The sequence below is a fragment of the Terrapene carolina genome, unplaced genomic scaffold, assembly GCF_002925995.2.
Source record: "Terrapene carolina triunguis isolate 2854851 unplaced genomic scaffold, T_m_triunguis-2.0 Scaffold136, whole genome shotgun sequence".
In the NCBI taxonomy this organism is placed as follows: Eukaryota; Metazoa; Chordata; order Testudines; family Emydidae; genus Terrapene; species Terrapene triunguis.
Genome location: NW_020664487.1, coordinates 196,767 through 213,229, shown reverse-complemented (window position 1 = coordinate 213,229; position 16,463 = coordinate 196,767). Strand labels below are relative to the sequence as shown.

The 16,463-nt window shown below is 44.1% G+C and overlaps 1 protein-coding gene across 1 annotated transcript in view; it reads right to left on the bottom strand.

Moving 5' to 3' along the window:
• Positions 1–913, bottom strand: part of SCD5 (stearoyl-CoA desaturase 5) — a 67,293-nt gene extending 66,380 nt beyond the window's left edge. The window contains exon 1 of the mRNA XM_026653340.1: positions 685–913. Within this exon, the coding sequence (XP_026509125.1) occupies positions 685–913 (229 nt within the window). The remainder of the gene's footprint in view (positions 1–684) is intronic.
• Positions 914–16,463: the final 15,550 nt, after the last annotated feature.

Here is a 16,463-nt window from a genome sequence, read left to right as displayed (position 1 = left end):
TAAGGAGAAAAAGTAACGACAGCCTGGACTGTATCTGAAGCAAGGAATTAGAGTGGGAAGCATTTTAGGCTGCTGGTGTCTGATCCTGCTAGGTACTGAGCGCCCTCAACTCCCATTGACTTCAGGGCAAGTGGGGAGGTGCTCAGCCCCTCACAAGATCAGGCCCTTAGGTGAGATTTCATCTCCCCCTCTTCCTCCCCTCCCCCGTTGTTTCATTGAGAATGCTGAGAGCTATTGGTTCAGTAATGAGTCAAAATTACCAGGATCTGGGAGACAGGGGCAGGGACCAGACAAGACCATCTCCTATGGGAAGGTGCTTGAAGACAGCCAATTGATGTCCTCATCGATTGAGAGAGATGAAGTTTCTAATCTGACTGTTTCTGTTTTCCCACCCCCCTCCAGCACGGGAACAATTCTGATCCTGTCGCTCGTGGGGAAAGCACTGGGTGGTTTACCATCCTTTTGCCCTAGGGTGCAAATCACGCAGCAGAGGAGCTGAATGGAATGATTCGAGCTGAAAGAGGACTTTGAAATATTAGGCTCCATTGTGCGACCTCCCTCCCCCTTCCAGTTTTAAAGCACAGTCGTGAACACAGGACTAATCCAGCCTTCAGAAACAAGCCCGCCCGCACCCCCCACAGAAAGGAGATGTCTCCTACCAGGGGATAACAAAGGGGGACTCACCCCAGATCAAAGTAAGCAGCTGGGCCTTGGGGATGAGGCAGAGGGAGTAGACAGCGCCGACGTGAAGCAGTGTCATTAGGACGACATTCCTCCAGACAATCTGCTGGCGATATCTGGCGCTCCCCTCGCTGCTCTCGGCTTTTGATCCTAACGGGCTTTCTTCTCTCCCATCACAGAAGGGGCTCCTTGTCTCTCCATCCACTGCACAGCTGGCTCCCGGGCCCGACATAGCTAAGAAAGCGAGGTCTGCGTGTGCGTATGCACCCGAGCTTGTGCGGTACCCCACGGACCAGGGTCTGAGAGCAGCTACCAGCCAGCCAGCGAAGGGGAGTAGTTGCTTGCTTGGAGGGTTGAGGATTTATTATAACGGATGACGAGTGTTCTTCTTTTTAGGTTTGGGGATTTCCCCCCCCTTCTTTCCCCTCCAGACCTGTTTTAAATGAACCCTACGAATGCAAGTCCTGGCGCACGGCATCTGTTGCTAGCATCTCATCCATGATGCTCCTGCTGTGCCAGGGCTGAACTCCGCACAGCAACAGAGGGAAGAAAAAAAAAAGGGGGGGGGGGGGGGAGAGGGAAAGAGAAAAAGAGAGTGAAAGACAGACCTGCATAGCTACAGCCAATCAGAATTACACGTGGGGCTCTTCAAGAGAGCGGCTCTGGCCGCTGTTGCCACATATTGGCTAGACTGAATATTCCCCCGCACACGCAAACAGAATGCAAACACTGAGAGGGCGGGATTGAAGCAGAAGCGGTGGCCAGATGCAACTAGTCCTCCCCAAAGGCAGCCAAGCTTTTGTGAGGTTGCTGAGCCCTCTTAATAGGCCCTCACTTGATGGGGGAAAACCCCTCCATGCACCAAATCAGCCTGCACTCCTTCAGCACAATGGTGCCTGCTTAATATCAATTGCTGTCAAAGGACATATAATTTAACATCAATTGAAAATCCCTGCTCTAAACAGGATTGAGGGCCCAATCCAGCACCCACTGGAAAACCAGGCCCCTTAATGATAATTACTCATAGAGTCCCAGAGTTAGAAGGGACCTCAGGAGATCATCTAGTCCAACCCCCTGCTCAAAGCAGGGCAATTCCCAGACAGATTTTTGCCCCAGATCCCTAAATGGCCTCCTCAAAGATTGAGCTCACAATTTTGGGTTTAGCAGGCCAATGCTCAAACCACTAAGCTATTCCTCAGATACCACAGGGAGAGGGCAGTTTTTCAATGGATTGAACTGTTGAGTGATCTATTTGCAGCCTTGTTGCCTGCAATGAATATGCAAGAACCAGACTGTTAACAATGTTATGGGCAATCTGCTGATAAATGGGCCTCCCGCCTTTACCCTCGTTGTGAGCTCACTGTAAAAACAGTGGGAAAGTGGCTATAGGTGCGTAAGGTGTCCCAATAAGCTATAACAATGCACGCTGATGGGGAAAGGAGCCACAGCTGGTGTTAAGATCATGCCTGGTAAACAAGAGACGTGTGGGACCAGAAATCAGTGAACCAAAATTGGTGGTGAAAATTAGGTCTAATTGGTGAACCAAATAATGAGGGAATCCACAGCTCCCCTTTGGGGCCCTCATCAAGAGACTTGGAGGGAAAGCTGGCTACCCTGATGCTGGCTGACTGAAAGATGACAGAAGGGGAAGGAGTGAGCTTTACTGTCATGGCTGCCACCCCCACTGTCTCCTGGGTCCCCAGCCCCGCTTCATCCTAATCTTGAGAGATGTTCTGAGCCAGCTGGGCCAGATGACATCACCATCTCCAACTAAATCCCAAATACTACCTGGGTTGTGAGACTGTGTTGTGTCCCCCGTCTACTCCACGTGCCCTTTTCCTTCCCACCTTATTACTTTTCTTTCTTAGCCCTCTCCTTTTTCCTCCTGTCTAATAAGAGCCTGGCTTAGCCAGCCAAGACTGTATATTTAGCAACGCTGTTGTAAGTGGTGACCAGAGAGGCAGCTAAATGCAATGCCCTAAACAGCCCACTGCTGGTATGAGTTTGCCAGGTCTCAGAGGTGCTGATCAGACCATGTGCTGGGCCTGTGTTTTTTCAGCAATAAGAGTCAATACTGGAGACAAAAGCTGCATTTTCTGTCTTTGCTGTTCTCTTTTTTTCCCCTTTGGTGTGTATTTGTCTGGATTTGTCTTCTAGGAAACGGACTCCAGCCTATCGCCACTAACGTCTTCTCTTTTCCCCAAAAGGACAGTTCGTACCTTCTCTAATACCCTCTCAGAGGGGTTTCCTGCTAAAAACTCTCTCCAGCTAAAGGGAAAGGGAACAAAGAATGATGTTCAAAAGAAAAGCCTTATTTAATAGTGTGCATTTCAAATGCATTCAAACTGGCTTCTGTTTTCTTTGGGTATCTTTAATAAAAGGTGAAAGGGATTTTTAATGGTGTCTTGGTGATGGTACCAAGCAGGCTGAGGTCTCTGTATACCAAACCCTGAACCTTGTTTAATGTCACAGGGTCATGCTAACACCTTTGATGTTTTGGACCCATATATTCCATCAAAAGTAATATAACAGCAGCCAGTGATGACTGTTTCCTTTTTTTTTTAGTGGAGGGGGGAAGGTTTCTGTGAAAAATGTCTCCACTTCGGTTTTATTGTCAGTGGGTGGCAAGTTGAATTCCTTGTTGGGAAATCCCAGCGTATGCCATCAAGTGCTGGGGCAAAGAGATGCCCCCATAGGTGGGTCTGACTGCAGCTAAAGGGAGTGAGCCGCAGTTGGTGGAAGTAAGTGTCGCTGCATTGGGGCTGCACCAGTCACACCGGCTGATGCCCATGGCCATCTTGTCTGAGTGGGTCCTGCTCCAAAGCGCAGTGACCTACAGCAGATTTAAGTTGCTGTCCTACTCCTTCCCAAAAATCCCCTTTTCTGCAAGGATTGGGCTCTACGCTTCAGAATTATTCACTGCTCTGCAGAGAGGCAAAACAAGACCTAGGTCTCTGCACAGGGGTGAATTCCACCCTAAAGGCCCAAATCGCGCAGTCCTTGCTCAGGGCCATGATGCCCCCTACTTCCATGGATAAGCCAGCAGGAGCAGACCAGAGAGGTAGGGAAACTCAGTGAGGTGGATGTCATGGGCAATCCTGTAATTCTTCCCCTTGAAAGGCTTGGGGAGGGTGGGGGGTGTCTCCAAACCTCCTAGATCACGTAATTCTGCTGCAGCAAGAGATTAGAAACATCCTGCATGCACAGCTGACCCTCCTTGTGGTCCCACTGGCTGGGTCCCCGAGCTCTAAGCTGTCATAACTCCAGCCATCTGGCTTTCACCAAATAAATCAGGCAGTTGAGTAGGGGAGGGTGCCATGAAGAGAGATCTCTTCCCTGCTCCTCCCCCAGTCACACCCCTAAGGCCCTACTCAGTCACTCCCAAGGAGTCAAGGGTGGGAAGGATGGACTGGCTCTACTAGGCTTTTCCATCTCGAGCTGCTAGGAGCCTGGCTCCTCCTGCCTTAGCCCTTCTCTAGAAAGTGTGTGTACTGCACCCACTGGTGCTGGTCTCCTTAAACTTCTTTTCCTTGGTTGCCCAGGTAATTATGATTCTTCAAGATGCTTTAGGGGGCCATGCATTGAAAAGGGGGGCAGCTAATTCAGAGATGTAATCTTCTAAATAGTTGTCTAGAGGGGGTGTGATTTGCTTCCAGAATTCACATTGTGCAGTAGGGATTTCTGTTTATAGGTTCCCGTTTAGCTACGTGAATACCTCTCTTTAAGCGCATCCCACTGATATCCCCAAATTAAGACTTGAATGAGAGTTGATTTTTTTCTCCGTGTCTAGAGAAAATCCTCTTAAGTGATTGGCTGATTTGAGGATAAGCAACACCCCTATTAGACTGTGCTCCTAGGGCCTTGATTCAACGGGGTACTTGAGTACCTGCCTAGCTTTAAGTATGTGATTAGTCCAATTGACTTCAGATCAGAATCAACTATCTAAGAGAGAATTTCCTCTAGATATGGACAGAAATCAAAGCTTAATGTGGATTATATCTATAAAAGCTGTATCCCTTTCCCCTCACAACGGGGGGGGGGGGGGGGGGACTAGCAACTACTTTTGTAAGCAACAGCCCCTAACGGTGCTAGAAAAGTGCCAAATATTATCTTCTCAGTTCTTAGTGTCTGAGCTAGGCTTTCACTAAGTGACCGTAAGCACGTCATTAAGGCTGCTGATTTCCAGATATCTTTGTTCTGTAAGCCAACTCCCACCACCCAAAAAGTGCCTCCTGAGCGTAGGCAGCAGCAGACATTCCGGACAGAGTCGGCTAATAAAATTTACTCTCCTGAAAATAACAAAGAAGCCATTGAAGTAAAAAGAGCAATAAAGGGTACATCAGTATTCTCCAGTTTGTCCCCTCCCCAAAAGCATTATTATTTTAGTTTTCACATGTGCATGCATCTAATCTTCCATCCATTTTTTTTCCAACTCGGCCTTGGCCTTTGTTTCTCGCTTTATCTGCAGCCTCATTTTTGTGTGCCGTGTCACTTAGTGTTTGAAAGGCAGAATCCTGTGGTGTTCTAGATCCTAGAGTAGGATTTGTTAATACAGAGTTCACCAATGTCCAGAGGATGACCCAGATTCACAGAGAACCGGAGGGGGAGGGGGAGTAGTTTACTGTTAACTAGTGAATGGCTTCATATGCTGCTGATACAGCGCAAGGGAAGAGAGTCCTGAACAATTTATGGTATTATGAAGTTATTTAAAAATCAGATGTCAAGATCAAGTAAAATATTTGCCTGCAACTCCTTCCTTAAATTCTTGAATGGTTCCCTCACTACAAATGACAAATGTTCTTTGCGTGTGTTTGCAACACACGTTGTCTTCAGTTAATTGTTTTGGGGTCACTGGCATTAGTAACTTAACTTGGACTGATGGGTTATTATAATATTTTATTCCTTCAGGGGTGCAAATATTTAGGATGTTCAAGGTCAGCCTTTAGGCTAAGTTCAAGTGTACATAGTGTCAGTTTAATAGCAGATACATGCTTTCTGGTTGGGTTGTACCACATCCTCAGAGGGGGACAGACTCAGTGATTTAATGAGCCTCTTCCACCTCTAAGTCCTTTGATCTGAGGCTCCACGCTGGTGCACTTACACAGTAATCGTTGCATGGCCGCAACCTCTAATGTAGATACACTCCACACACAGTGGAGTTCACAGAAGTATAACTTCATCTGGTAAATTACCGAGTGAACTGCACGAGTGGAAGGTAATTTTGTGCTGATGCAGGGCCTCTGCATCAGGGGTTTGTGCCTGGTGACTGCACTGATGCAGTTACACGGCTACCAATGTCCTTAATGCAGACAGGATCTTCTAAAAATCAACTAGGTAAGCTTTTCAGCAATCAGTAACATATGGAGGCCAGGGGTGTATCTTAATGAAAAGATCTACAGCAAAACCATTCATCCAGACCTCAGTTTAGCAAGGTACTTAAGCACATGCCTAACTTTAAGCACATGACTTCAGATGGACGTCAAGAAGTCCTACTGACGTCCATCTGCTTAAGCAGATTAAAGTATATTTCTGTAGCGCGACCTACAACACTAACTCTTTAAATGCCTTCTGGAACAAAATCACATAATACATGCAAAGGGGAAATTTTGAAAGATCACCCAGTAATTTTATTCATTAAAAACTGCAATCCAGCTATACGGTCCTCACCTCCTTGTTTGTTCTGTATTCTGTTCTTTGATCTGTTTCCCCTTATACCACAAGCAATTTGGAGCAAGAATTTACACTAGTTTGTTACATTTTAGCCACTCTATAAGCACCACATACATCAATTAAACATACAGGAGGACTCTGCTTGTAACAAATGCTGTATTGTGATTTGATGCATTCTTTAACCTTTAGCTGCTTTAAAACTCACTGGGCTGAAGGGGGGGGGGGGAGACGGACGGGGGGACGACCTTCTGAGGACGACGACCATGAACTCAGAGTTTGCTTTTTTCCCCAGTAAAACCTCCGAAATTGGTTAGTGCAGGAGTGAAATTGAAAGAGAGTGATGTCATGGCTTAGTGGCCCACAAACAGCAAGAGGGATCAGTGCCTGCTTTCAATTGTGGAGTTCTGTGTTAGCCCAAGTGCGGGAGGACTTGTGTCTTGGGAGTGCAAAGACCAGGGGTGAAATACTGGCTTCAGTGAAATCAAGGGGCCCAGGATTCCAATCCCAGCACTGTGTCTGATTTGTGGAGGGCCAGATTCCGATACTCTGATTTTGTTGAAGAGTACCGTAGCTCCTTAAGTGATTGAAATCATGGAGTTAGGAGCTCCTCAACACCAATAAAGGTGTCAGAATCTTTTCCATGGCTGTTATCTACAGCAATACATTTTGGGGGAAAATACAAGGGAAAGTTTTATTCTCTTTAACAAAACAAAACAAAAAAAAACCAAATAACCACCCTAAGTCATAACTGGATTTACACCAGGGGCACAGCTGGCTCCGGGCCACTCGACTATAGGTGCCTCATTTGTAGCATCACATGCAGAGGAAGGGGAGTTCAAGACTCTGCCTCCAACACCAAAGCAATATTTGAAGAACACCTCTCTGTGGCCAATAGCATGCAAAGGATCATGACTAGCCTGGAGGGGAAATTCAAAGACCTGATCATGCAAACATACAAACAGAGACCTACCTTAACAAACACCCCAGAAATATTTTTAAAAGTGAAGAGAATGCAACAAATGCAAAAACCAACAACGAAATAGCAACCCGTTGAAGTCTGACATCATGATAGGCACGGCAATTAGAAACCGGGGACATGATGATCTACCTGGTGTAGTGGCTGGAAAAGAGATGCCAAATCTGATCAACTTAATGGTGACACTTTTAGTGACTGCATGGAATTGGGACATAGGAGGATTCAATTTTTGCAGAGGAAAGCTATAGCATTCTTCCTGCAAATGAAGATAAGGAGGGATGCCTGTCACATTGCAGTCTATGTGGTTTTATAAAAATATGCTAATGAGTGAATATAATGTAACTGGAATATGCTTCATGCAAAAGGTCTCTTGAAAGGTATCATTACAAAGCTTATAATCTACTGAGTGTGGTCATCCTATTTGTATAAATGTACCACTCTTGTATCTGAAACTAGAAATATGAAATATAACTCTGAGGGCCTATTGTAATTATGCAAAGTGTGGGCCCATTAATGGTGGTTTGGAATCTTGATGACTCGCATTAACCAGGACCATTGTCTGCAGATGGCTGTATTTTACCTGTAAGTCTTCCTGTATACGTGTGTGCTGGCAAGTGGGCAATGAAGTCTTGCAGTGACATGTGATCATGTCACCTGAACTGGAATCCATCTTTAACCTGGTGTCTTTCCATTGAGAAGGAAGGGATGGGAACCCAGAGAGGGACAAAGGATTCGCGTAGGGTGACCAGACAGCAAGTGTGAAAAATCAGGACGGGGGTGGGGGGTAATAGGAGCCTATATATGAAAAAGACCCAAAAATCAGGACTGTCCCTATAAAATCGGGACATCTGGTCACCCTAGATTCCCGCCTTATGCAAAAGATATATAAAGGGGTGGAACAGAACAAAGGGGGAGGGGAGCCATCATGAAGAATCCCCTAGCTCCCACCTGAGCTGGAACAAGAGCTGTACCGGGGAAAGAATTGTGCCCAGGCCTGGAAGGTGTCCAGTCTGAGGAAAAGGGTTTAGGAATAGAGAGAGCAGGACAGAGGGGAATACAGGAGGGGGGATTGACATTACAGTATCAGAGGCGGAAGCCAAACTTGACCAGCTAAACGGGACTAAATTGGGCGGACCGGATGATCTTCATCCTAGAATATTGAAGGAACTGGCACGAGAAATTGCAAGCCCCTTGGCGATAATTTTTAATGAATCTGTAAACTCGGGGGTGGTACCGTTGGACTGGAGAATAGCTAATGTGGTTCCTATTTTCAAGAAGGGGGAAAAAAGTGACCCGGGTAACTACAGGCCTGTTAGTTTAACTTCTGTAGTATGCAAGGTCTTGGAAAAAATTTTGAAGGAGAAAGTAGTTAAGGACCTTGAGGTGAATGGCAATTGGGACAAATTACAACATGGGTTTACAAAAGGCAGGTCGTGCCAAACCAACCTGATCTCCTTCTTTGAGAAAGTAACAGACCTTCTAGATAAAGGAAATGCGGTGGATCTAATATACCTCGATTTTAGTAAAGCGTTTGATACGGTACCGCATGAAGAATTATTGGTTAAATTGGAAAAGATGGGGATCGATAGGAAAATCCAGAGGTGGATAAGGAACTGGTTAAAGGGGAGACTGCAGCGGGTAGTACTGAAAGGTGAACTGTCAGATTGGAGGGAGGTCACCAGTGGGGTTCCTCAAGGTTCGGTTTTGGGTCCGATTTTATTTAATCTATTCATTACTGACCTGGGAACCGAATGTAGAAGTGGGCTGATAAAGTTTGCGGATGACACAAAGTTGGGAGGTATTGCCAACTCGGAGAAGGATCGGGATATTCTGCAGGGAGACTTGGATGACCTTGTAAATTGGAGTAATAATAATAGGATGAGATTTAATAGTGAGAAGTGTAAGGTGATGCATTTAGGGATGACTAACAAGAATTTCAGTTATAAGCTAGGGACGCATAGGTTAGAAGTGACGGAGGAGGAGAAGGACCTCGGAGTCCTGGTTGATCGCAGGATGACTATGAGTAGGCAATGCGACGTGGCTGTGAAAAAAGCTAATGCGATCTTGGGATGCATAAGGCGAGGTATTTCTAGTAGGGACAGGGAGGTGCTGCTTCCGTTATACAAGGCGCTGGTGAGACCTCACTTGGAGTACTGTGTGCAGTTCTGGTCTCCTATGTTTAAAAAGGATGAACTCAAACTGGAACGGGTACAGAGAAGGGCCACTAGGATGATCCGAGGAATGGAAAACCTTTCCTATGAAAGGAGACTCGAGGAGCTTGGTTTGTTTAGCCTAACCAAAAGAAGGCTGAGGGGGGATATGATTGCTCTCTTTAAATATATCAAAGGGATAAATACCAGGGAGGGAGAGGAATTATTTCAGCTCAGTACTAATGTGGACACGAGAACGAATGGATATAAACTGGCCATGGGGAAATTTAGGCTTGAAATTAGACGAAGGTTTCTAACCGTCAGAGGGGTGAAATTTTGGAACAGCCTTCCGAGGGAAACGGTGGGGGCGAAAGACCTCTCTGGCTTCAAGATTAGGCTAGATAAGTTTATGGAGGGAATGGTTTGATGGGATAACGTGATTTTAATCAATTAGGCAATAACGGCCATCGCTGGTAAAATTAGGGTCTGGCTAGAGAATCTTGCCTGTATGCTCGGGGTTCTGCTGATCGCCATATTTGGGGTCGGGAAGGAATTTTCCTCCAGGGTAGATTGGCAGTAGCCCTGGAGGTTTTTCGCCTTCCTCCGCAGCATAGGGCAGGGGTCGCAAGCTGGAAGATTCTCTGCAACTTGAAGTCTTTAGATCACGATCTGGAGACTTCAACAGCAGAGTTAAGGGAAAGTGGGGGGGGTTAGCTTTTGTGGCCTGCATCATGCGGGAGGTCAGACTAGATGACCATATTGGTCCCTTCTGACCTTAAAGTCTATGAGTCTATGAGGAAAAAAACTTACTGAAGCATCTCTGAGGGTGAGATTATCTGCATTCAGTTTGATTAGACATAGATTTGTCTGTTTTATTTTCTTTTGCTCGGTGACTTACTTTGTTCTGTCTGTTACTACTTGGAACCACTTAAATCCTACTTTCTGTATTTAATAAAATCACTTTTTACTTATTAATTGACCCAGAGTATGTATTAATACCTGGGGGAGCAAACAACTGTGCATATCTCTCTATCAGTGTTATAGAGGGCGAACAATTTATACGTTTACCCTGCATAAGCTTTATACAGGGTAAAACGGATTTATTTGGGTTTAGACCCCATTGGGAGTTGGGCATCTGAGTGTTAAAGACAGGAACACTTCTGTGAGGTGCTTTCAGGTAAACCTGCAGTTTTGAGGCAAGTAATTCAGACCCTGGGTCTGTGTTGGAGCAGACGGGAGTGTCTGGCTCAGCAAGACAGGGTGCTGGGGTCCCGAGCTGACAGGGAAAACAGGAGCAGGGGTAGTCTTGGCACATCGGGTTGCAGCTCCCAAGGAGGTTTCTGTGATCCAACCCGTCACAATGCCAATGGGGGTGGGGGAAATAATTGCAGCACTTCCTGGTCTCTAGAGACATGGAGAATCCTGAAAGAAAATCCAGAAGAGATTTGAAGTGCAAAGGTTTTCTCAGACAGTTACACGGTCAGATAGAACCAGGGTATAAGCCCATCGCCTCAGGAATGGTCTCATGACACCTCTGCTATCTCTAGCCTAGACCGTTTTAAGATTTTAGTTCTAAACAAAACCAAAAACATTCAAACCTTTTAAAATTACCTTTTGGTTCAGAGGGCAAGGACATTCCAATGGAAATGGGAAACAAACCATAACCAACTGGTGGGAGGGGGAGACAAGATTAATAAAAAAAATCCCTTTGTGATCCCTGATCCGGCTTCAGAAACAGAGTCAGAAGATTGGTGCGATTTAAAAAATGAATAAGGGTTAACTTGGCTGCTGTTAGACTGCCTCACTTCGCTGTTGTGGCGATACTCTGTCACAGAGTATGGTTTCTAGTTTGTTTACTTTTTCAATATAGTTCAACATGTTCACGCAAGACTACAAATATGTATGGAGTATAAACCACTTCTGCTATGCTGTGGTCAACATTATTTTCTTGTTAGTATCTTTTATTAATGTACAGATCCACCTTTTATGCCCTGATTCAGCAAGGAATTTAAGCATGTGTCTAACATTTAGCATGCAAATAAAAGGCCTTGATCCAGCAAAGCATTTAAGCATTTGATGAACGGTAAGCACATAAGTAGATCCATCAGCTTCGATGGAACCACTCACATGCTTAAAGTTAGGTATGTGCTTATGTGCCTTGCTGAACTGGGGTTTATATTAGGATGCATTGACTTGTTAACAACCCAGACAGGAGATGGATTTTGATGCAGGGCACAGAGCATCCACTTTGGGCCAAATTCTGCCATCAGCTATTCACGATCAACTCCCACTGGACTTGTTTGAGGATTGTGTGTATATCTGATGGCAGAGTGTGGTCCGTTGTGCTTCAGTAGGTCTTTTACATGCAGGTTGAACAGTTACAGAACATATATATGTGGTGAGGGTGACCTGTAAGTTGCCATTGATATTATTTTTGCACTATGCTATTGTTTTTGAAGGTAGAAAGTTAAAACCCAGTAAGCAACCGAATTTAAAGTAAAACTTAGGAGGCTATTCCTCGTGTTTATGTCCACAGCACTTATACATGGGCTCGAGTCCCACTGACATCAATGCTTAACTGTAAGGATGTGCTTAAGTTCTTTCCTACTCAGCAAGTCACTTAAGCAAGTGCCTTGCTGAATAGGAATGGACTTAAGCACATACAGGCAGTTAAGCACATGTTTTGTTTAATCAGGGTCTATAGGAGAACAGAGCCCACTTTACCAGCTGACCAACAAAAATGTACTTGTGAACTAACTGCATTGATAGAAGAAACAATATTCACAGAGTCTGGCCAGTCATCAAACATGTCACTAGATTATTTACGTGTTCTCCATCCAAGCAAATGGGAACATGAGAGGCCGTGTGCAACATGAGCACTTCCATCTTGCTGAAAGAAGGGATGTGACAACATGGAACAGGAGTGTGCGAACGAGTACCCACGTTGTCACTTGCTCATGATCAGCCTGACTACATGCACTATAAACAAAGCCACAAGAGAGAGAAAATGAGACCAAAAGGCACTGGGTTTTCCAGGTCTGCTTCCATTCAAGTCAGGGGGCGCTTTGCCAGAATCGGGCCCTCGGTTTGTAACTATACGCTCAATCAAAAGCAAATGAAAGTTGGTTTCTCTCTCTGAGCAGAGCAGTAGGGCAGGATCTAATTAAAATGCACCTTGATTGCCCATTCCTACCTGCCCTGTACAATACAATGCCCCTTTGGAATAGTGATGCAGGCATCGTATACCCCACAATGAATAGCACTGTTCTCATGCAGCAGAAGCGACATTGCTCTGGAAGATGCAAAGTCTCTTCGCAACTGAATGAATTGGGCAAAACAACTCAGTGTGAGGTGGGTAAACACTTTGTTTTTAATGTTCAAATGTTAGCTCAACAGAGCTTGAAACGAGCAATTTTATGAGTTGTACTGGGGCAAAGCATATTAGCTTAGTGTGCTAATTAATTACCAACTAGCGCTCCGGAGGCCACTGAATCAGCAGAGAGTATATAATTAAGCCCAAGACTTTTATAGATGTATTTTAAATGTTCTTCTAGAATTCTCTCTCTGGAAAAATGCAGAGGAGAAGCAAGTACCTGTTAAAGAGAATGCAGGAAGGTTGCAGTACCCAGCCATCATGAAATCTCAGCACAGAGCTGTAAAAATTTTTCAAAGTGAATTATATTGATTTTTCTTTCTTTTTTAAAAAAATTTAGCAGTTGTGATCCTAGCAAGTGATCTTGAAATATTGTTCAAAGACCTAGGAGCTCATCGAGTGACAGAGAAGGGAATGGAGACAAGCAAAGACCCTGATCCAGCAAAGTACTTAAGCATGTGATTAACTTAAAGCACGTGAATAGTCCCCTTTACTTCAAATGTGTCAATGGAACCGTTTGTGTGCTTTCAAGTTAAGCACACACTCAAGTGTTCTGCTGGATTGGGGCCTAAATTCCCCTTTGATGCACTGAATATTATGTATAAGCCGACTTTAAAATAAAATGTTTAAAAAGAATAATTTTCCTTTGTTGGTAGGTTGAGTACAACTTCCATTCCGACTCCTCTGTTTCTGTTGCTCAGAACATTCTCAAGCAAATAAGTTTGGAATTGAAATTTGCTCAGAAAAGTATTTTTTTGTTTGTTTGTGAAAAGTCTGAGAGGCATTGATTTAGAGATTTTTGAATTATGGTTGCATGGAAAAAAAAGTATCTGTTCTGATCAGTAATTCTGTGAAGAGATAACAGAATTGGCTAAACAGAAAAACAAACGGCTTCCTTTGTAGCTTTCACTAAGAGCTAACAAAATTAGTAACTGGGAAATTTTGTGCATGAACATTGGAATTGTGCTCTCTGGTTTTCTTAATAACCTGGGCTTGGAGTATCTCAAACATGAGAATGGCGGAGTTAAAAAGACACCCTGTCAAATACCGAATGCTCAGAGATATCACAAGCTCTAATGGCAATTTTTATTGGATCAGGTCAGTGGTCGATGTGGTCGATCTGGCCAGTATCCTGTTTTTAACAGTGGCCAGAACCAATGCTTCAGAGACAGGTGCAAGAAACATTGCAATAGGCAACTACGGGATAACCAGTCCTCAGTTTGTTCCTAACTCAAATAGTCAGAGAATGGCTTATGCCCTGAAGATTCAGGGTTTATACCCCTATCAAAACTCTCTTTTTTTAAAATGTTTACTATTCCAAAACTGGATAGTCTTGTTATCTATATAAATGTCCAATTTTAAAAAAAAACAACATCAAAAATCTGATAATCTTTTGGCCTTAATGATATATTGTGGCAATGAGTTCCACAGGGTAAATAAAGAGGAATTAGAAAAAACTAAAAGAGCATAGAGCGTTAGAGTTACCTAAAAAAGAGCGTGGATGCACAAACCTGGATGAGCTGAGTTAAGGTTGGAAGCTCAACCTTAATGTCGTGCGCTCACATATAGAATGTTACATGTTAAAACTGTTCTTTGTATCAATATATTATTTGTGAAAATAATACAACATATAATGAAAACCGACTTCACTTTAGTCCAATTCTAGGGCTTAGTCCTGCCCCAAAAGCCTAGTCCAGCCTGAAAGCTTGTCTATTTCAGCAACACAAATGGTCCAATAAACAATATTACCTCACCCACCTTGTCTCTCAAATATCCTGAGACTGCATAGTCCTGCACCAGTAAAGTTTTGTCACTGACTTCAGTGGAAGCAGAATCTCACTGCTATGGAGGGAAAGCAAGAGAGATGCAGTAATCATCCTATTTTAGCATTTAGGCTTGAATACGGTCTGCCCTTGCCTAACCTCTCTCTCTAATCAATGCTTAATGTGGTTTTGAATTGCTAATCCACATTAGATTTCTTTTATGCAGAGTCATCATATGGTCCAACATATGGTTGAGGAGCAGGGACGGGGAAAATAACTGATGGAGGAGGAACGGTTTCCCTGCTAAGTTCTAGCACAGTGTCAACCAGACTAATCAAATGGAATCATCTTACCGCTTGGGTCATCTGAAGTGAGGCTCAAAGCCCCTCAAGGGAGTTGAGGCTTGCTAGACACATTTTTTTAGAAGACAAAGGCAGGCAAAAATCCAAGGACTTTAGCAATCATCCAACTACCAGGAGCCCCTGAGCTGAGGAGACAAGAACCTGACTGCTCCACGTTCTAGAACAGGATCAGGAGTATGCCACCACCAGGATTAAATGGTTCCTCTCTCCTTTTTTCTTCCAGGGGTCCAGTTTAGAATCTGTTCTTCTGACAGCAGGACCATAGTTACTAAGCAGCATGTAACAAAACCCACAGTCCCAGTATGTATGTCAGGGAGCTCTGCTATCCCAAAAGCACTAAATTTAATATCTTATATAAATAGTCATGATTAAAAGATAACCCAAAACATTCCTTTGTAGGCTAGTCTTAGAAATTCCCCAAGTAAAACACGGTAAACCCATGACAAGGATTTACAAGCAATAAAGGTTTTTTGATTAATTATCCATTATTTCTATAGTACTGAAAAAGACTCTGAAGTAGCCTCCACCTTGCATCCCCGTCTGTTGCAAGATGGTACTAGAAAATTCTATTAAAACGGCACGTGCCAGTAAACATTTCCCTCCATATGTATATAAAGATTTTCCACTGGCTAGAGAACTCTCTCTTCTCCAGGATGGGCTCCTCTTCTTACAAGACACATCCAGCTACCATAGGACAAGACTCCTCTTGCCAAAGTTTAAATGTTTTATTATTTTTTCACCACAGCCTCTGGGACTTATTCTAATCTGACCAAGCTGGTGTAAATCAGAAGTAACTCCAGTGATATTAATGAGGTTCCACTGAAATCTGGTTTCAGTAAGAAACAGGCAGCGCATTATTGACTTCCTTACACGAAAATGGTCCTGTGTGTTTATAATGTCAGAGAGTGGTTTACTTGCTTGACATTCTTTGAAGATGTAATCAGAAGGTAACTGATCTATCACCATTTTGTTCCCAACTGTTCTCATTGATAAAGTAGCAGATTTTCTCGTTAAGTACATTTCTGTTCTATTTTTAGAAAGCTTGGGTCTCAGCTTGGAGATCTTGAGGACAGCCTAAGTAGAGGTAGGCTATTGCCAAAGCCAGGATAGCTGTGCTGCTGCTATGATGACAGGCTAGCAGTGTGATCTCACAATACCCACAACCACAACTACAGCCTAAGAAACAGAGCCTGTAAAATGGGTTAGCCAGACCAGATCTGTGAGACTGTTCCTCACAAGAGGAAATGCCACATGATGCTGACCTGGGACACAGCTAATCAGTCCATTTACAGAGCTGATGGGAAATACTTACTAGACCATATGGTCCAAGAATCTGTGGGTGGACTACTGACAAGCTTATTTTTCTCACTGAGACAAGAACAAGGATTCCTCAACCTCATTACTCACTTCTGGCAGTGCTGCCGTATTTCACCTTTCTGCCACTATTCAGCCAATACAATAGCCAACTACAGAAGAATAGGAGGAGGA